The following is a 22,106-nucleotide window of genomic DNA, read 5'->3' as shown; positions in this document are numbered from 1 at the left end:
GGAGAATATACCTCAAAACATATATATGTACACTCAGTAGAATAACTGGTTATTTTACCCAGTGTTTTCTGAACGGAAGGTAAACAAACATGGAGTTGTTAAAAGGAGCCAAAAGTGCTGTGGACTTCGCAACTTACGTAAGCTGTCAGGGGTGTCCTGTTGAAGGAAATATAGGTTGAGATAGATAGATTTCTGGGGCATGGCATGTGTTCCCAGTACAGCTTTCAGAAGTGTGAAAATATGCTTTTAAGCGTAGCACACCAATGCTTGCTCAAACATGTAATCCATTTTTTTTCTCGTGAATTTGCCATTGAATTCGAAAAATAGGTCGGCCCCGATGGGTCAGGTGCTTTTATGTCAAGATTTTGTGTCCCCTTGCTCTTCTATATACTGGGTTTATTCGACCTGCCCTCCACGTACGGGATGAGAGCCACCTTGTTGAGAGGGCTATGTACGACCTGGTTTTCAAAATGATGCAAGTAGATCTCCCGTTACTGTGGTGGATTTGGTGTAACTGAGATTGATCTTTTATCCTCTAAATACATGTATTTTGTTAGCTGCAAAACCTTGCATTAAATCTTTACAAACCTAGTCATAAAGTAAGGCAAACTAGTCAGCAAAATAGTTTGATCCACTGGTATTAATTAGTCCATGAAATGAAGGCTGTCTTCACGTAAGGTCTAGCTTAATATATACCCATGTCTTGCAAGCACTTACTAAGTTTGGCCAGAAGTTCATTTGCTGACCTCAGTTTGATATGGGATACTGTTCTATTTATTCCAGTCAGACACAATTTTATGACAAAAGAACCTTTGTTTAATCTACAATTCTGTTCTCCCTCTGCATAATTTCATTGGATTTCCTCGTGAAGTTTGTTTTTGCCTCTTTGAAGATCTTACTATTAGTTTTGTGTAACCTATCAGAATTTTACGCCTCTAATAGATCCGCACCAATCCTAATCGTAGTTATATTTTTGTCATATAACAACAAGATCAATCCCTTTTAGAAAGTAATAGTGTCAGTAACATACCATACACTGACATCAACTGGAATAGTATATGATTTAAGTTTTGAACAAAGTAAGTCTTGAAAATCATAAACTTTCGTTATCAAATTTATCGTATTCATAAAAGAAAGATTATGAAACAGTTTAAACTGTTGGGCACATAAAGAATTGCTGAATATGAATGTTCTTATCTTTTTTTTATTATACTCGATCGCCGTTTCCCGAGTCTGGAACACCAGGAAACAGACGAAGAATGGCCCATCCGTTCATATATATATATATATATATATATATATATATATATATATATATATATATATATATATATATTCCTGTGAGTCCACGGGGAAAATGAAACTCGAAAAGTGCCCAAGTGCACTTTCGTGTAATAATCAGATCATCAGGGGAGACATGAGAGAAATACAACAGTCAGTTGATATACATCGAAGAGACGAAGCAAGAACGCCATTTGGTAAACATTTGATTGTCCAAAACATTTTTTTTTTTTTTTTTTTCCAAAAGAAGGAACAGAGAAGAGGGCCAGGTGAGGATATTCCTTCAAAGACCCAGTCCTCTGTTCTTAACGCTACCTCGCTATCGCGGGAAATGGCAAATAGTATGAAAGAAAAAAGAAAAATATATATATATATACATAAATGCCCATACACACACATATACATATCAACATATACACATATAATTACATACATAGACATACATATGTACACATGTACATATTCTTATTTGCTTGCCTTCATCCATTCCTGTTGCTACCCTGTCCCACAGGAAACAGCACTGCTACCCCCTGCTTTAGTGACGTAGCACCAAGAAAACACAAAAGAAGCCACATTTGTGCACACTCAGTCTCTAGCTGTCATGTGAAATGCACAGAAACCACAGCTCCCTATCCACATTCAGGCCCCACAGATCTTTCCATGGTTAACCCCAGGCGTTTCACTTACCCTAGTTCAGTTCATTGACAGCACGTCAACCCCAGTATACCACTTTGTTCCAATTCACCCTTTTCCTTGCACGCCTCTCACCCTTCTGTATGTTCAGGCCCCAATTGCTCAAAATCTTTTTCACTCCATCCTTCCACCTATTTGGTCTCCCACTTCTTGTTCCCTCCACCTCTGACACATATGTCATATTTGTCAGTCTTTCCTCATTCATTCTCTTCATATTTCCAAACCATTTCAACACACCCTCGTCTGCTCTCTCAACCACACTCTTTTTATTTCCACACATCTCTCTTATCCTTCCATTGCTTACTCGATCAAACCACCTAATACCACATACTGTCCTCAATTATTTAATTTCCAACACATCCACCTTTCTCTGTACAACCCTATATATAGCCCATGCCTCGCAAACATGCAACATTGTTGGGACTACTGTTCCTTCAAACATACCCATTTTTGCTCTCGGAGATAATGTTCTCTCCTTCCACACATTCTTCATCACTCTAAGAACCTTTGCCCCCTCCCTCACCCTGTGACTCACTTCTGCTACCATGGTTCCATATGCTGCTAAGTCCACTCCCAGATATCTAAAACACTTCACTTCCTCCAATTTTTCTCCATTCAGACTCACATCCTGATTAACATTCCTAATATTACTTTTCACTTCTGACCACACTGTGAATGGTAGAAACACATTCTCTGTAAAGATTATGTTATGGATGAGTGATCCAGCAATAAAAAAGTTAAAAAGATGGCAATATAAATGGAGGATCAAATTTATAGGATTGCAGCACTGTGCTATGATCTTCCATCTTGATCTCTGATAAGCATGCCTAGTTCTTACATTCACAAGAAATACATAGAAAATTGTGTTTGATTGAACAACTAATGACTCTTTAAATACTTAGAGCCAAAAAATAAGAAATGAAACTATTAGCAATCTGTGTACAACAAAAATATGAATCAGTAAACAACTGCAGGTTTATGAAATTTTTGATGATATATGAAGATTTCAGCTACTGGGACACAAACGCTGCCACAGTTTTGTGATATATAATTAGAGAAATACACTCTCCTACAGAAGTGATGAAGTGAACCAGGAAAAAAATCAATGGTTTAAGGTATGTTTTAACTTACTACTACCAATTATTTATTATATAAGTTGACCACTACAGTAGCAACCACCACTCCAGTAGTGTCAAGCTTGTAAGCATTACTAGGAGAAACTCACCACACAACAATCAACAAAAAGCTAGGTAACTACTTCACAATCAGAATGATAAAACCCTCCAATCATGCTAAACTGTGTTAAAATACAATACACTGATACAATCACAGCAGTAAGTTTAGTCTGAAATGTAGATTTTCAAACTATGAATTACTAAAGTAAGTTTTGTTAAAAATATTGTAGCAACCTCCATTGTAATGATGCCAAACTCATGCCAACCAGTAGAGTTATACACCCACTGAGCATTGTCTATTCCTCATGCTGAAAACTACAAACTGTAGTAGTAAGTAATGCTCATTCTTATACTTTCTCATTAATTTTCTATGCCTTTGATGTATAGATTTATAATGTATTATTTTTCCAAAAGGTCTAAAATTAAATACATTGGAGGAGGGTGTCTGGAACATAATCCCCATGGATCCTATTTTGACCATGGACAGTTTTGCCTTGTACAGTTTTTTCTAGAAAAGCATCCAATTTATAGCAGGGGAAGCTTGGACAAGGTAGAGTGCTTTCTTCATTTCATATGACTAAACTAACATTTTTCCATGAATATAGTTTCTATTAGTCTTATTTTCTTTTTCAGTACCCTCTGCTGAGTAAAGCTACAGTTGACAATGACACACCAATACCTGGTTACCTCTTTGAAGAAATAATCAGTATCCTTTTATTTTTAGCAAAGAAGTAATCAATATCCTTATCTTTTTAGCCTAGTTTATTTTGGATATGAGAGAGTGGAATAACTGGTGTAGTTTGACTACCTAAATTTACTGCAGTGATGGAGATGCAAGAGGATCATCTTCCTAAAGGCAAACTTCGAGTTTCTAGAATTCAGAGTGTCACTTTTAATCCTTAATCTGCTCCCACTGTTTTCTCCATCAACAAATGATAGTTTAAAACTTCCTGGGTGTTTAAAACTTGGTTGATGTTTGCTTCCTCCAAGTATTCATAGATTTCACAGGCTGACACAGCTGGAAAAAATGTAATGCATCTGTCACCCACAGTGTCAAAAAATGTACACATGTATGAATTATTACTTACTTCCTCCCCAGGAATCCTTTCTGTCTTTATGAAGCTTCTGCATTGCTCAGGACTATAGGTAATAAAGTGTAGCAGTGTTTTGTGTACACCAGTGTGAAGAGAGTGCAATGCAAATGAATAGTAACCATTCGGTGTCTTCTTTGTGGTAGTTGCATTGTGGGCATGAAGGGTTTTGGAATATGTTGAAATGGTGTTTCTCTTGTTGTGGGGATGGGTGAAGTCTGAAATGTAGATGGGAAAAGTGTGACTCTTATTTGTCCGGGAGTATTGCTTTTGATGGGTACATGTCTGTGGGGTGAAGTTAGTGCTGTATGTGCCAATAACCATTCAATTGTTCTGTAATGTGTGAATTATCTGTATTTTATATAGGTATTTATGTCTTTGTCTGTCATACTTTGTCTGATTTTTATTAGATCTGTCATCTACATCATATATGTAACAAGATCTTCCTTAACATATTTTTGAGCTGAGTCACCATTCACCCAGACACCGACAACACCTTGTTAACTTTCTTCTGTCTCGCCTCCAAAGTTCATCATGGTCGGGAAAGCAGAAGGTTAGTGCATAGTACACTGTAATGTTTATTCCAGCTATACTATGTAAGTTTTGCATCTCTTAATACTATAATTTTCCACCTGTTTGATGTAGAATAACCAAAGTTCAGCATCCTTACAAACAAGACAGGACAAGTATTCCATTGTTTGATTCTAGGATGGTCTACACATGATGTCTTTCCCTTCAATAGAGACTTCAGTGCACCTTTTGTTCTTCTCCCTTGCTTGATTTGACTCTTAACTGAAGCTATTACACTGTTCTCTCTACCAGTCATCATGCTTAAATAGCTATACCCATTTCACCTGTTATTCTTTTTCATTTTACTCTCCTACTAATAAATGTCAAAGGAGTTCCTTCTTATTACACAGGTTGTCCAACAATCTATGTATTCTCCATGAGATCACTGGAGGTCAGCAAACATGCACTTACAATGGTAACTAGGGGCACTAAGGTGAGCTGATCTATTTTTTCTGCACCTGTCTGGTGACAGAGGAGAATTATATAGGCTACTAATAGGTACTTAAACAAAGACAGGAAAAACTAAGTCGTTACATGACAGTTGTCACCATCCTCAGTCAGATTGGCAGGTGGCGATTGATGCAATTTAAATGTAACAGGGGTTTAGAAATTGTATGGGAACATGGCCAGAAATTTTCATGATCAGTTCCAACATAACAGACTATTCATAATGGGATAATAATTCCTTAACTTTGTGCATATCTCAACTGACAATATGCCGACGTTCATGAGTTGTATTGAAAAAGCCAATTACATCTATCAGTTTCTTGGACATCATTGTCATGTCAGATTTTTTTTTCATAAAACTAAGGATGTTACCTTACAGTAAAGCATTTCACTGGTAACACAAAAACCCTTAAGCAGTAGGCCATGACTGCCTGAAACATATTGTTGTGAATGGTTTTAGGTTCAGTGTTCAAAGTGAGGTCCTTGATCCTTGCTTAGCATTATAAGTCAATTTCTCAGGGTTGTACTCATTTACTAATTTCACCACACACACTTTCTTATTTAATCTTTCAAGGATTCCAATTTCTTGGCAACTGAGGTAGTTAAATGTTATAACTTTTGGGTTTTGGTATATTTAGCATTGCAGCAAAACTTTTATTGGACTAGCAAAATCTTAATACCCGAACACAACTGTTTACTATGAGACATGAGAGTGGCTACCTTAGTGACATGAGGACAGAATTTGAGTGAGGACAGCAAGTGAATCAGCCAGTCTTATGGTCACTGCTCTGAGTCAATGAGGGCAAAGCACTGCCAGTATGAAACATAAGATTTCATTGGAAACTAATGGTGCATATGATCATTTCTCTTGGAGAGTATCCAAAAATCTCTTTTTAGTTATTTTCTTTAAAAGTTGTAAGTCTGCTGGTTTGGTTGAATTAATTCTTATTATAAGGATTGTATTTCATTCTGTTGTATTAAGTGGAACTAGGCAGTTTAGCTATTTGATTTGCAGTGTCTATACCATAGAAAAGACCTCACAGATATGTGGGAATAATTTAGTATTTGCCTCGAAAGTCTGGATCAGATTCAGATTTTTTCCAGTAAGTACATATAGTCAAGATTTTGAGAATCATCATGAAGCATCCAAACCTTGTCAGTGCTGTTTAGCTATTGGCGATTGCTGGTTATCTGGAGTCTGCACAGTTAGAAACCATGTCTTTTTTACTTGGAATTTGATTTTAGGATCCTAACTGTCAGTATTTATTGCTTGCATGATGTATTCACTTGATGGAGTAATTCTTGAGGTAGATTGAAGCTTGATTAGACTCTGAATTATTAATTTTGAAAGGTCACTGGTACTACATTTCCATGATTAATTTGAATTGAGAAAGCTTTACATATATAACTGAATAATTAAAGCATACTCTGGATGATGATTTTAATACAGATTGTCTTTTAGGTAATACGCATACTGCAACATGTATGTTCCCGTGGACATCGTGGAGTCCGTGTGTATCTACGGGGTAAGGATGGGGAGCTTCGCAAAGCAGCAGCTTCAGGAGGCCCACCTGATCCAGTGCTAGCCAACACCCCACAACTTTTCCTTAGTTCAGCTATACAGGTATAAGTTTATGGTTATGAGCAGCATCACAGGATGTGACAAGTTTCATTTAGCACATAGCATTCTGGCGAAAGGATAATTCCTTTTCAGATTTTTTTCACATGACATGTTAATATGATTATGTATCCATAATATACCCCCATGCTTTGGAAGTTTCTCTTGCAGATGAACTATCATTCATCTCTGACATTCAGTCTATCCACCAAGCATCTGGCTTGCATATTTGACACCAGCAAAGTTGGAGAGACCATTACTTTAGTTGTATGAATCAGTTTGCTAGTAGGACACTAAATTAGTTGGCTTATCCTTGTATTGTCTTTAACATAGCTTATTCCTATCTGTTATTATTGACTGAATCATAACATTACTGTTTCTTTTTCCCCTTTACCTCATCATTTCCTTTCCCTTAATGCAGGAAAATTTGTATCATAGATTTTTAATGTAATGAAAGTATTAATTTTTTTTAGCCTCTTCTTTCCCATTTTTAGCTTTATTATACTGAAGATATAAGAATTTTTTCTTTTGTGAAATGCTTATTTCACTGGTCAAAATCTTTACATGAAACAGCTTTCATATAAAGTAAGCTAGAGAATTTAAAGCTATCTTATCTAGGTAAGTGAAAAATGCTGGTCATACCATTTCTGCTAGTGCTTTTACACCACACAGTATGATTTTGATTTCATTACATTGGTTAGTGGAATAATGTTGTATAGCTGTTTCAGATGCTTTAGTAATTATTTTTACCCATGATTGTGTCATCATATATTTAGATGGTTCAACAGACTGGCAAAACTAACATTTGTTAATTCAATGTTGTCACCTGAGAAACTGCTGGAATCATCTTGGATATAGTCACCAAGAAAGCTTGTAGTCTAATGTTTTGAGTCAGTGTTTGGATGAAGGTCTGTTTTGCTGTCTCATGAATATTCTGCAAACAAAACATGGGAACCAAAACATTTGTAGTGTTACCTTGATTGTTGTGTTAGCACTCTTCTCTCTTTGTTTTCTAACTCCTAAATTTGGCTTGGGGGCAACAAATCCCCCACTCTTTTTGGCATCCAGCATTTCATGGCTTTATTACAACAAATAAGAGCAAATGGTATGTGAACTAATAAGTGGTTGCTGCATATTGTCTTTGTGAAAGGATTCTAAATTTCAACAACAGTAAGTGACGTAATGGTCACAAATAGCTAAATAATACACATAGGCTTCTGATACATTTTGGTAAAAATAGTTGACTGATACTTTCATATTCATATGAAATTGTGAAATTTATTAATGCTACTTCCAGGAGCTGCTAACACTTCTCTTTGACCCAAGAACGATGAAGGATGATGAAGTATGGATGGCAGGTAAGTCGTGTACAGTAATGTTGTGTTCAAAGTACGAAGTACCCGGAGGCCGCCTCTCCACTGTTGAGTAATATATTATGTATTTCAGTAGCACATATATGAAATACAGAATATATTGTACCTACTCGGCAGTGTATTAACCCCAGGCAATTCTTAGATACAGTGAGGGATTGGGTTCCTTTGTTGCAAATGCTAATATGTCCACAGAAATCTCATTTACCACGAAATCATCCTCTGAAATTTCTCTTTACACCCGCAAACTTTTAACTCCTTTATATAAACTGCTAAAACACAGATATTCATGTAGAAGAATTTATAGTGATGTTATTGTGAGTTGTTTTTGTGAGAGTCACTAATTGAAGACTGGTTAATACCTTCACTGTAATATTTTATAGGTGTTTTGTGTTGCAGTATTTTATTATAACTGTAAAGTACATTATATCTGAATATGTGAAGTGACCCCAAAATTTATTTCTGCTGATTTTCACCTCTTTTTTTCTAAAACGGTATCATTCCATGCCTAGTGGCATATTAAGTACTTTCTTACTTTCAAGTTTTTTTTATTTAGTATGATGAACTATGTACATTGTAAATGTTATCTTTACCATTATAAAGAGAAAAAAATCTATTGATTATTTCTTACTATCGTATAGTTTCCTGTTTATACTTATGAAATAGGGTTTATACTTCTTGTAAAGGTGTTTATACTAAATTGGAGTGCAATATAAAAGAGCATCGTCATTCTGATTTTTTAAGGGAGTCTTGTTTAATGTACAGTTTCAAGCAAACTGATGGAGTTTGTTCCCAATTAGTTCAAATTAGGGAGTTAGTGTATTCTTTTGTTGAAAATGACATTGCTAGTTCTTCTGTAGAACTTCTACACCTTATTTTTCCTTTAGGGAAAGATAACAGTGAAGAAGTCATCGATAACAGTGAGCAGTCACCCATTGTTCAAGGATATGGATCACAAGCAGCAAAAGGAAAATATGAAGGATTTGGTAGTGCAACAGTGAAGCAAAGTGACACTTTGGTTGATCAGGTTAGAAAAATGCTTGATATGTAGTTTATAGAAAATGATAAACTTTCCTTTTACAAGATGGCTTCATATGAGTGAGAATTCCAGCTGGGGTCAGATTGACCCAGATGACCTCTCTCTAGTGGATTTTGTCCACTTATATACCTTAGATAAGTGCAGGCTTCAAGATCCCACAGTGAGCAAAGCTCACTTGATTTATGAAAATTTCCTTGTATGCCTTATGCAACTTGCTTAACTTTTCCAAAATTGTATTCATGTTAACATGAAGGTCTTTCTCCTAAGAAATTAAGGTAAGTATGTTCTTTGCTTTTTTATATAATCTATATAGCAGGTTAACAAAAGACATTAACTTTCCCAAGATGCTTATGCAGCTCCCTTTGGTTTGTCAAAGTGTAATCATTACACATAGGACTTTCTCATATGAGACAGATTGATATGGTATTTGTTTTTTCTGTGATCTTTATATAGCAGTAGGCTATTAAAAGGTTCGCCCTTAGACAGAAGTATTCCCACCCTAGTTCAATACACTATGAAAAAAAATCCTTAATGAAGTGACAGATTTGCATGCGATAGAGTGAAAAATTCATATAAACTGCACAAAATGATGTCATATGATATACCTTTCTTTGTTCTGGAGCATTAGCATATGCTGAAAGACATAATAGTACTTGACTGGGCATGTATGGTTCATCACTTCATGATATGAATGGTGGGTCTGTTGTTTGTTTTGTCACTTTTTGTTACACTTTACTCTGATATCCTACATAAGGACAGTATTGATGGCGAATTAGATGAATGATATTTACACTGTGTTAACCTTACATGTACTTTCCATGCTTTTTGTATCCACATACACTCCGAACCATAAATAGTATTGATCCATACACTTTTATATAAATTTTCAGTACTATATTATTCGTATACTGCATAAAAATAATTAGTTCGAACATAGAGAATCAGTGGAGGGCAGGATGACAAAGAGGATCTATGTGTCAGAAGTGGAGGGAACAAGGAGAACAGGGAGATCAAATTGGAGATGAAAGGAAGGACTGAAAAAGATTTTGAGTGATCGGAGCCTGAACATGCAGGAGATGCAAGGTGAAAGGTGTGTATGAAATAGAGTGAATTGGAACAATGTGGTATACTGGGGTTAGCATGCTGTCAGTGGATTGAACCAGAGGAAATGAAGTGTCCAGGGTAAACCAATGAAAGTTCTGTGGGGCTTGAGAGTGGATGTGGTCTTTTCGTCTGTTCTTGACACTTCCTTGCTAATGCAAGAAACAGCTATCAAGTATGAAATATAAATGAATATATATATTTATTTATTTATTTTGCTTTGTCGCAGTCTCCCGCGTTAGCGAGGTAGCGCAAGGAAACAGACAAAAGAATGGCCCAACCCACCCACATACACATGTATATAAATACACGTCCACGCATGCAAATATACATACTTATACAACTTATACATATATATACACACACAGACATATACATATATACACATGTACATAATTCATACTGTCTGCCTTTATTCATTCCCATCACCACCTCGCCACACGTGGAATAACAACCCCCTCCCCCCGCATGTGAGCAGGGTAGCACTAGGAAAAGACAACATAGGCCCCATTCGTTCACACTCAGTCTCTAGTTGTCATGTAATAATGCACCAAAACCACAGCTCCCTTTCCACATCCAGGCCCCACAGAACTTTCCATGGTTTACCTCAGACGCTTCACATGCCCTGGTTCAATCCATTGACAGCACATCGACCCCGATATACCACATCGTTCCAATTCACTCTATTCCTTGCACGCCTTTCACCCTCCTACATGTTCAGGCCCCAATCACTCAAAATCTTTTTCACTCCATCTTTCCACCTCCAATTTGGTCTCCCAATTTTCCTCATTCCCTCCACCTCTGACACATATATCCTCTTGGTCAATCTTTCCTCACTCATTCTCTCCATGTGACCAAACCATTTCAAAACACCCTCTTCTGCTCTCTCAACCACACTCTGTTTATTTCCACATATCTCTCTTACCCTATTATTACTTACTCGATCAAACCACCTCACACCACATATTGTCCTCAAACATCTCATTTCCAGCATATCCACCCTACTGCACACAACTCTATCCATTGCCCACGCCTGGCAACCATACAACATTGTTGTTGGGAGTAAACCATGGAAAGTTCTGTGGGGCCTGGATGTGGAGAGGGAGCTGTGGTTTCAGTGCATTATTACTTGACAACTAGAGACTGCATGTGAACGAATGGGGCCTTTGTTGTCTTTTCCTAGCGCTACCTCGCACACATGAGGGGGAAGGGTGTTGTTATTCCATGTGTGGCGGAGTGGTGATGGGAATGAATAAAGGCAGACAGTTTGAATTATGTACATGTGTATATATGTATATGTCTGTGTGTGTATATATATGTGTACATTGAGATGTATAGGTATGTATATTTGCGTGTGTGGACATGTATGTATATACATGTGTATGGGGTTGGGTTGGACCATTTCTTTCGACTGTTTCCTTGTGCTACCTCACAAACGCGGGAGACAGCAACAAAGCAAAGGAAGTGAAGTGTTTTAGATATCTGGGAGTGGATCTGGCAGCGGATGAAACCATGGAAGCGGAAGTGGATCATAGGGTGGGGGAGGGGGCGAAAATTCTGGGAGCCTTGAAGAATGTGTGGAAGTCGAGAACATTATCTCGGAAAGCAAAAATGGGTATGTTTGAAGGAATAGTGGTTCCAACAATGTTGTATGGTTGCGAGGTGTGGGCTATGGATAGAGTTGTGCGCAGGAGGATGGATGTGCTGGAAATGAGATGTTTGAGGACAATGTGTGGTGTGAGGTGGTTTGATCGAGTAAGTAACGTAAGGGTAAGAGAGATGTGTGGAAATAAAAAGAGCGTGGTTAAGAGAGCAGAAGAGGGTGTTTTGAAATGGTTTGGGCACATGGAGAGAATGAGTGAGGAAAGATTGACCAAGAGAATATATGTGTCGGAGGTGGAGGGAACGAGGAGAAGAGGGAGACCAAATTGGAGGTGGAAAGATGGAGTGAAAAAGATTTTGTGTGATCGGGGCCTGAACATGCAGGAGGGTGAAAGGAGGGCAAGGAGTAGAGTGAAGTGGAGCGATGTGGTATACCGGGGTTGACGTGCTGTCAGTGGATTGAATCAAGGCATGTGAAGCGTCTGGGGTAAACCATGGAAAGCTGTGTAGGTATGTATATTTGCGTGTGTGGACGTATGTATATACATGTGTATGGGGGTGGGTTGGGCCATTTCTTTCGTCTGTTTCCTTGCGCTACCTCGCAAACGCGGGAGACAGCGGCAAAGTATAATAAATATAAATAAAAAATAAATATATATATATATATATTTTCTTTTTTTCATGCTATTCGCCATTTCCCGCATTAGCGAGGTAGCATTAAGAACAGAGGCCTGGGCCTTTGAGGGAATATTTTTTATACTAATCGCCATTTCCCGCATTAGCGAGGTAGCGTTAAGAACAGAGGATGAGGACTGGGCCTTTGAGGGAATATCCTCACCTGGCCCCTTTCTCTGTTTCTTCTTTTGGGAAAAAAAAAAAAAAATGAGGGGAGGATTTCCAGCCTCCCGCTCCCTTCCCTTTTAGTCGCCTTCTACGACACGCAGGGAATACGTGGGAAGTATTCTTTCTCCCCTATCCCCAGGGATAATATATATATATATATATATATATATGTGTGTGTGTGTGTGTGTGTGTGTGTGTACATACATGTGTATGTGGGTGGGTTGGGCCATTCTTTCGTCTGTTTCCTTGCGCTACCTCGCTAATGTGGGAGACAGCGACAAAGTATGATAAATGAATAAAATAAATATAAATATATATTTTCGAATGTGATTGATTTTCTTTTTCATGAAAGGTTCGTGGCATTGTGGAACGTGTGATGTCTCCTTCAGGAGACACCAAGAGATTGGGAATGGATTTCCTTCATGGTGAAAAAGGAGACTACCAGCCATTGTCTCTCCCATCTCTTGGTTCATCAGTTCCCTGCCCACCACAGCCAACCCTGCAGCCACTTATACCTGTTCTGTCTTCCTCCCATCCAAATAAATACAAAGGTTTGAACTTTCAGAATCTTTGAATACATAACTGGAAAGGATAGCCCTCCTTTACACTTGTGGTTGAGTTGTACACCAATTTATCATGATTGCTGTAGTTCTCACACTTTCATTACAGGATCCAGAAGAAAAGATTTGTAACATAAAATGCAGAGTTTCTTTTATGTTATTTTTTGTGCAAGTTTCAATGCACATGAAGGGCATTCTTGTCACTGTTAAGATAAATTCTAATTCTAGTATTTCAGATTTGGATATCACTGTTTTGAAAACATGCACAGAAAGTTTGTGTAAAATATATAAAACCCTGTAAAGTGAATCTAATATGAAAACTTTTTGTATGATTTTCAGGTTACACAGTAATCATGTGTAGTATATATTAGAAATTGTTTAAAGTATAAGATGTAAGAAACTGAAATAGTTTATGAAGAACAGTAAATTTTTTCTCTACTATATGTCTGTCAGTTAATGAGGACCAACCTTGAAGCCAATAATCTGTTTTCATAAACATGAATGCACATGTTAACAGCAATAAAAAATAGGACTAGTCTTTGAATACCATTCTGGAGGGTGTATGCTTGTGTTATAGGCTCAGTTAGCCCAGCTTCAGCATTTTATGGTCAGTTATATATTTTATTGGCCTCCACTTTAGCTTGTCTGAGGAACCTCATATTGAAGGATATTGCCAATAGAGGATTGTGGAGCTTTGTCATCACTTTGATCCACCATTACCTAAGAATGGATCTGCAGGACACTACTGTGTGGGGTATTTCAGGGTCTGCCAATGCACCTCATGCTAACTCACTGCCTACCACTTTATTTTTACAGTATGCTCAGTTTTCCCCATCATGCCTGTGTTTTGCTGCAATTATGTTTCCGTTGCTGAGTGGATGACTCCTTCTAAAATTAAGTTCTGTATTCATTAATAGTTGTTTCTTCATACAAAGGAACCTGGTGAACAAGCCTTCTTCTCATCTTTCTTTTCATTTTTTATTCTCATATGCTTTGTATCATGTAGGTAAGGGTTTGTGGAAATTAATGGCTTGGCTGTGCTTATTAAATCTGATTTAAGTAAAAGTTTGCATAAGATGATCCTAGGAACAAAGGTTGAAATTGCCCATAGGTTTATCACTGGGATTTGACCTGTTAATTCCAAAAGAGTGGAAGTTTCGTATTTCACCTGTAACAGATTTTTGAGTTCATTTCCTTATGGGTGTTATTGGAACCCAGTCCAACAGTCAACAGAGTTAAGGAATGTGCATTGTCCACTTAGAAAGCTATATGCATTAAGTATTATTAGAGGAAAACTATGTTTGAGTAGTGGAGGAGCTTTTCTTTTAGGTCAGTGATTAAAAAAAGTATTTTTGACTGAATTCCTAATAGATATGCTGTTTCTGCTCATTTAGAGTGACACACCTTGAGCATCAAATACCTCACAGATTAGCCCTCAGCAGGAGGTTGCCTCTTCTCATATTGGCCTGGGGCCTTTCTAAATGATATCCTAGTTTTCCTTTTGTACTATGTACATATTAGACTGCTATGTACAAATTAGACTGCAGTGCAATGTATGCCATTTACGACTTACTGTTGCAAGTTTTTAATTTCAACTTCATTTTCTATTTCATATATGTTCAAAAAGTAGGGAAATTAAGTTGATTCTGATATATGTGACACTGAAATTTCACTAGTTTCCTATTGTAAAAGGTGGGCATGTTATAAAATGGATATAGTTCAAGTAATCATTACAAATGAATATTGTTTCCAGCCCATAGATCCGGTCATGCAGGAGGTGGTTGGGAGAGTGACGAAGAGATACATGAAGCTACCCCATCTCCTCTGAATTCTGAGATGGATCTTTCCCTTGCACTTGTGGATCAGCAGCCAAATGAAGACCTAGTAGTAGGCATAGCTGAGGAGGAATTTCTTAACAATCTTCTTGAACCAAAAGTAACATGGCCAGTGGATCATGACAGACTTGTAGAACTTTGTCAAAAGTGTGCATCTTTTGATCTTAATATATTACTTGGAAAAATTATCAGCAGAGTTGATTCTCTGATTTGTGGTACAAGCCACCAAGAAGTTTCCCAAGAAAATGATATTCCGTCAGATAAGGATGATGGATTTCAAATGGCCAGTAGTGTTGAGAAAAAGCTTGACATTAGTTTTCATTCAAAAAATGTTAATGCTAATGACACAGAACCTGCAAGCACATTAAGCTATACTGCAACAAGGTTACTAATGCTTCTTGTGCTTGTAGAATTTGGCATTCACTATGATATATTTCCCCCAAATCTAGTTTGCTCAGTCTTAGGGAAAACTTTCCAAAATCTCCATGAAAATTTGAATCTGGATTCAATGGTTCGAATAAAAGCAAAAAAGCTCTCTCTTATAACGTGTAAATTTGTATGAGTGATGAGTTACGTGATGTTTCAGTACAGGTTTAAAAAACTTTTCTATAATACATAAAGTAATGCTAATATTATGGATTGAGACATAGCAAATGATATTGATTGTATATGGCTGGGATAAGTTGACCACATCTTGCAACTTTGAAACCCACTGACTGTGGCTGATTTATATATTGCGTAAAGTGTATGTACTCCCAGTGCAGCATTAAAAAGAAAAAAAAAAAAGATAGCTGACTTTTCTTTCTGCCTCACTAACAAGTGGACTACTGGCATTCTGTCCACAAACATACAGTCTCTCCTTGACATATGTAACACTTGACAACATCTAATGCATGCAGCTCATTCTTCATAACTAGATTTTTCTGCAGTCAGGACTATGTGCTTGCCCTGCCTTTTGGTAAAATGGTAGGAGCAGTAGATAGGGGTAGTAGGTAGGAACATTTGGGTAGTGGTGCTGTTTCCTGTGGAGCGGGTTGACGTCAGGTATGGAATGAAGGCAACAAGTATGAATATGTACATGTGTATGTATGTATATGTCTGTGTATATACATATGTACACATTCATACTTGCTTGCCTTCATCCATTCCTGGCGCTACCCTGCCCCACAGGAAACAGCATCGCCACCTCCTGCTGCAGCGAGGCAGCACCAGTAAAACAGGTAAAGAAGGCCACATTCGTTCACACTGTCTCTAGCTATCATGTATAATGCACCGAAACCACAGCTCCCTATCCACATCTAGGCCCCACAGACCTTTCCATGGTTTACCCCAGTTGTTTCACATGCCCTGCTATGAGTCCACTGATGGCACATCAACTCCAGTATACCATATCATTCCAATTCACTCTATTCCTTGCATGCCTTTCACCCTCCTGTATGTTTAGGCCCTGATTGCTCAAAATGTTTTTCACTCCATCCTTCCACCTCCAAGTTGATTTCCTGCTTTTCCTTGTTCCCTCCACCTTTGCCACATATAATCTCTTTGTCAACCTTTGCTCTTTCATTCTCTCCGTATGGCCAAACCGTTTCAACACATCCTCTTCTGCTCTCTCAACCACACTTTTTTTTTTTATCTCCACACATCTCTCTTACCCTTTCATTACTTATTCGATCAAACCACCTCACACCACATATTATCCTCAAACATTTCATTTCCAACACATCCATCCTCCTCTGCACAACCCTGTCTATAGCCCATGCCTTGCAACCATATGATATTTTTGAAACCACTATTCCTTCACACATATCCATTTTTCCTGAGATAATGTTCTGTCCTTTCACACATTCTTTGTCGCTCCCAAAACCTTCGCCCCCTCCCACACCCTGTGACTCACTTATGCTTCTATGGTTCCATTCGCTGCTAAGTCCACTCCCAGATACTTAAAACTCTTCACTTCCTCCAGTTTTTCTCCATTCAAACTTACAACCCAATTTACCTGTCTCTCAACCCTACTGAACGTAATAACATTGCTCTTATTTTTATTTCTCCTTTCACAAACTTTTCTAAACCCAGTCACCAACTTCTGTAGTTTCTCCCTCAATTCAGCCACCAGAGCGACATCATCAGCAAACAACAACTGTGTGAACAAATGTGGCCTTTAGTCTGTTTCCTGGTATTGCCTTCCTGAAGTAGGGGGTAGCAATGCTGTTTCCTGCGGGGCTGAATAGCGCCGGGAAGGGATAAAGGCAAGCAAGTATGAATATGTACATAGTGTATATATGTATATGTCTGAGTATGTATATGTATGTATGTGTATATGTTGATATGTATATGTATGTATATGTGCGTGTAGGGGCGTTTATGTATATATATCTGTATATGAGTCGGCCATTCTTTGTCTTTTTCCTGGTGCTACCTCTGACGCAGGAAACAGTGATTAAGTACAATAATAATAAACAAAAAAATATACTAATACTAATAATGACAATAATAATAATAATAATAATAATAATAATAATAATAATTATTATTATTATTATTATTATCATTATTATTATTATTATAATAATAATTATTATTATTATTATCCCTGGGGATAGAGGAGAAAGAATACTTCCCATGTACTCCCTGCGTGTAGTAGAAGGCATTGCCTGAGGCAATGAAGCCACACACACACACACACACACATTCTCACTACTCTGATGAGCTCCAGGATACAATTTCTATTTCCTCCATTCTTTAAATCGCTTCCTTAATTTAGTCCTGTCTTTTATCAATGGCTGTCATATTCTTGTATAAGATTTTATCCCTCATATCACCCCTTCCCACCCCCAATAATCACTTGCGTATACACATATTTCTTATTCCATTTTGTTCATTTTCTACGTGTTCAATTTTACTTTCTAGGTGAATTCAACTGAGTCGGTGGTTAGTGCAGGAGGCGATTCGTGACGGTGATTGAAGGAGTGACAGTATTTGTCCAACTTGTTTACTGTGTAAGAAATGTCCGTAGCCGGAGAACCATGCCGACCCGGATATAGTATTTCCTAGAACTCTCACATGATGTCCGTATCTTCGAACAATATGGCATATAACCCATTACCCCACCAAACCTGTGTTTTGCAAGCTCACACGTACTATGACGAATTAACAATGTTAACATTTTTCAAGGTTATTTAACATTTAAAAGTTGGTCACAGAAATACGCATATTCTAATATTCCACAAATCTTAACGATTTTCACATCTTAAAACTTACCGGGGAAAAAATATAAGCCACTTCATTTATGTTGTTAAGTGTCCAAGCGTGCAATGTTAGTAAGAGGCGTGGGAAGAGTGCGTGAAGGGAACCAGCGTCAGGTTGGGGTGTGGAAGTAGGGGTTGGTTGGTTGGGCCCGGCCCGACACGTACCACCAGTACAGCAAGACATAAAGGGTGTGAAAGTGTTCGTGAGGGCCTTTCGTTGCTACACACCCTGTGTCTACACCGCGTGTGCTGCACCACCACACAACCCTCTCCTCTCACACACATATCACATATTGTAATCTTTACGATGAAAAAAAGTGAAAAGTTACAGTGAAAGAACAATGTCATGTGACGATTTTTTCATGACTATAAAGTAACAGATTCCATGACGTTAAGTACCAATTTTCGGAAAACTAGACATAATATACTATTGATATTATTAAAGGAATAATTCAGTACATTTTCCTTCCTCCTAAGAGAAATTATCAACGAATTTATATTATTCAGAGACCATCTCTCACAAGAAAAAAAGAAAAAAGTCTTATAAAATTAGATAATCTTAATTTCATTCCACCACAGATCTACAGATTAACTGAATACGACTTTTTGCCCTGTATTAGGTTGTGGGGAAATGCAAGTGTCTGCAACATGCATCTGCTTGATCAAGATTTACGGTAAAGTTAACAAGTCTGCTTGATCAAGTTTTACGGTAAAGTTAACAAGAAACCTGTCATCAGGGAAGCTGACATCATATATGGCGGAACTGATATTGTATGATATCTGTTAAAAACGCTCACCCCACCTGAAGTAAAACATCCCACTGCCCATGGGAGGGTTAGTTTAAAAATAATCAGCGTCTCCCAATGGGTTTGTCAGTAGTGAAGGTGCATTCGTGTTTGGATCTTGGGCGGCAGGAGCAGGTGTCTTGGTTGACGTGGAATTCATCTCGCGTCTGATGTGTCAGCGAGCATTTACCGTCTTGCAGAACACGGAAGTTACAATCCTGGAAATGCAGCCAAAAAAATGCGCGCAATCTCTGTCGTGTACTTTCCTCGCCAGCCTGTCATGCGTGTCGTGCCTCCACACACGGGTAGGTGTGGCCGCGATGAGTTACTGGAAAAATCGTGACTTTACAGTATGGTTACACAAGCCATACTCCTGGACAAGATCTAGTGCGCCTATGATCACGTCGACTACAGCGTTACGACAGCCAACAGTGGGGTCCGTGTTGACTCACCTCCCAGGTCAGTTTGGAGCAGACCTGGCCACACTCCTACCTGCCGCTTCTACACGCCTCATCCTCGCTCCTACTTCGTCTAACCTTCCCTCTAATCATGTATCCATTATCTCGGTCATATTTCTTCCTTATTCTCTTTAATTGTCGCTCCTTCTCTCCCATTCGCCACCGTTCTTAATTCCATTTGTTGTCATATTCAGTCGGTTCCCACCACCAGCGTGGGGTCAGAGCGAGGGACGTAGGACGACGGAAGGTCGAGCGCCTCCCCTTAACTCATGGTTGCCCCTCTCCATGGCTTGTCCTGATGCAGTCATTCTGTGTATCAAACCAACACTTCCCATGGGGTTACAACAAGCCTGGCTGAATCACACTTATCAACACACATCTGTCAATATTTGGGGCTCGCATTTTCTCCATGCACCAACACACCAACCTCCCCACACACTATTCACCCACGACTTCCATAAGTTTTCCTGCTCGCCTCTCACTACATAAATCATCGAAAGGGCTCTACTATTTTAACCTTCAATTTGCAGTACTTCTCATGATGGTTTAAGTGTAATCCCCCCAGTCTTATTCTTCCTACATAATTCCGACAAAAGCCTCTCTCAATGCTGCAGCGATGGAGACATAATACTACGATCATAACACACCATTGTTTCATACTCACCTCCACTGTTGACTCCGCTCATACGTCATTCCCTGTCCCCGAGGAAGTCTCCAGTAACCATTTCTAAGGATATTTACTCCTGGCCACCCTCACCGCAGGCCAACACCCTACCACTAGTCATACAAATACAAACCGTCGCCCTTTTCATTCAAGCTACGGGTGTAAAATATCTCTTTCTCATGAAGTAGTTTTCCATCTGAAGTTAATATGTTGATGTTCTACTGCACAACGCTACGTTCTTGCTCACTCGTCAACCGTACCCTTTAGCCCTACTGGCTGTCAACAATATCCTTCATTTCATATGCTCAAATGCTTCATGTGCAGAATATCTAAATAAATATTACAAAACTCTGTTTAGCCTTAGGCCAAGAGATTACTTGCCGAGACCTTCAAGAAGTGTTCCGTGGGTGTGGGCCCCAAGCTATCTAGTGCCACGTGGGCTGGCCAACCGTTCGACCAGTCTGCTCCTCCTCTACCCACGTGCCCCGAGTCATAATGTCTCAGTGTCATTGCCCCCACTCGTGTCAAATGCTTGGTCCAGGGACAATATCTTTCCATTGGAAATCAACCATTCTAAGCGTCGCCGAAACGTTTCTTGTCATCGGTCGAACTATCATTATTTCCCATTGCGATCCTCTAAACCATCCCCTTTACCAAGTCAAATGTGAGTTAAACTTTGGCGTCAAGACCTTATTAATCTCATCTTTTTACTTCAAAGACCTTTCCATCCTACACATTGATGTCCAACCTATATTTACGCTATCAGTTCATCAGTCTCAGCTCCACATATCCACACACACTTCATCAAGTCGTCCACTTTCTCCTTTTGAGGAAAGTGGCATAGAGAGCTTGAGGAATGAGGCAAGTGTACGCGACTGATTAGTGCGTGCGACGGGCGAGTGTGTGCGATGGGCGAGTGTCTGTAACGGGGTGAATGAGTTGAGCTCGGGGCTCGTGCGAGTTCGGGGCTGAGCGCGGGAGGAGAATGAGTACCAGCACGAAGCGAGTGTACGCCCGGGGAGAGTGTAGTGAGGGCAGGCTTGAGTGTGAGTGTATAAACGTCAACTGTCTGTATTGCTTGCGTGTCCTTCTCCTTTGCTTCATGTGTTGAAGTTCAGCAAGGCCGGTTTTCTCCTGCAAGTGTTGCACCAACCGAGACCTGACCTCCAGGCAAATACCTCCCACTTTCTTCCGTGGTTTGCTTGATTATTCTTCTCCATAACACAATAGATGAATAAATAAGACACAATGTTAATATTAAATAATTCACACATATTTCGTACAACGTTATGTTATTGATGGTAATATAATAATGATAAGATGAATATCAACTGTAATTCGTGTTAGATTTTCTTATGCCTGTTTTGCATCATTTAACAGCACATGTTCATGAACACTATGTACGGCATTCTCTTTTACTCTAAAGGATGCCATCACGTTTTTTCTCTTAAAGCGGACACAATAATAATCCCATTTTCTTTCCAGTTTTAAAGAACTTTACTAATGATCTGCAACAGACGTGGCCTCAACCTGCAGCTTGAAAACAAAGAAAAAAAAAAAAGATAACGAGAAAAGTTGAATTTTGCGGTTATTATGCTTTTCACTTTTAGTGTCATTTAACAATTTAATGCCTTACGTTCAACGTTACCGTTATATATATATATATATATATATATATATATATATATATATATATATATATATATATATATCTTTCTTTTAAACTATT

At 38.5% G+C, this 22,106-nt stretch overlaps 1 protein-coding gene across 1 annotated transcript; it reads left to right on the top strand.

The window, feature by feature from the left end:
• Positions 1–51: 51 nt before the first annotated feature.
• On the top strand, positions 52–16,011 carry LOC139755628 (AP-4 complex accessory subunit Tepsin-like). Its single transcript, XM_071674217.1, has 8 exons — positions 52–137; positions 3,783–3,855; positions 4,702–4,793; positions 6,720–6,881; positions 8,173–8,233; positions 9,133–9,272; positions 13,183–13,381; positions 15,144–16,011. The coding sequence occupies exons 1-8, from the start codon at positions 90–92 to the stop codon at positions 15,785–15,787; spliced, it is 1,419 nt and encodes a 472-aa protein (XP_071530318.1). The 5' UTR covers positions 52–89; the 3' UTR covers positions 15,788–16,011.
• The last annotated feature ends 6,095 nt before the right edge of the window (positions 16,012–22,106 follow it).

This window comes from Panulirus ornatus, chromosome 2, assembly GCF_036320965.1.
Source record: "Panulirus ornatus isolate Po-2019 chromosome 2, ASM3632096v1, whole genome shotgun sequence".
NCBI classification, from domain to species: Eukaryota; Metazoa; Arthropoda; class Malacostraca; order Decapoda; family Palinuridae; genus Panulirus; species Panulirus ornatus.
The sequence above is the reverse complement of the archived record's forward strand: the minus strand, read 5'-3'. Positions and strand labels throughout refer to the sequence as shown.

Excerpts from the sequence above, each read along its gene's own strand:
- LOC139755628 (XM_071674217.1), top strand. The coding sequence starts at position 90 with ATGGAGTTGTTAAAAGGAGCCAAAAGTGCTGTGGACTTCGCAACTTAC. Across the intron at positions 3,856-4,701 it reads CCTCTTTGAAGAAATAATCA|AGCTGAGTCACCATTCACCC; the intron begins GTATCCTTTTAT and ends AACATATTTTTG. Across the intron at positions 13,382-15,143 it reads CCATCCAAATAAATACAAAG|CCCATAGATCCGGTCATGCA; the intron begins GTTTGAACTTTC and ends TATTGTTTCCAG.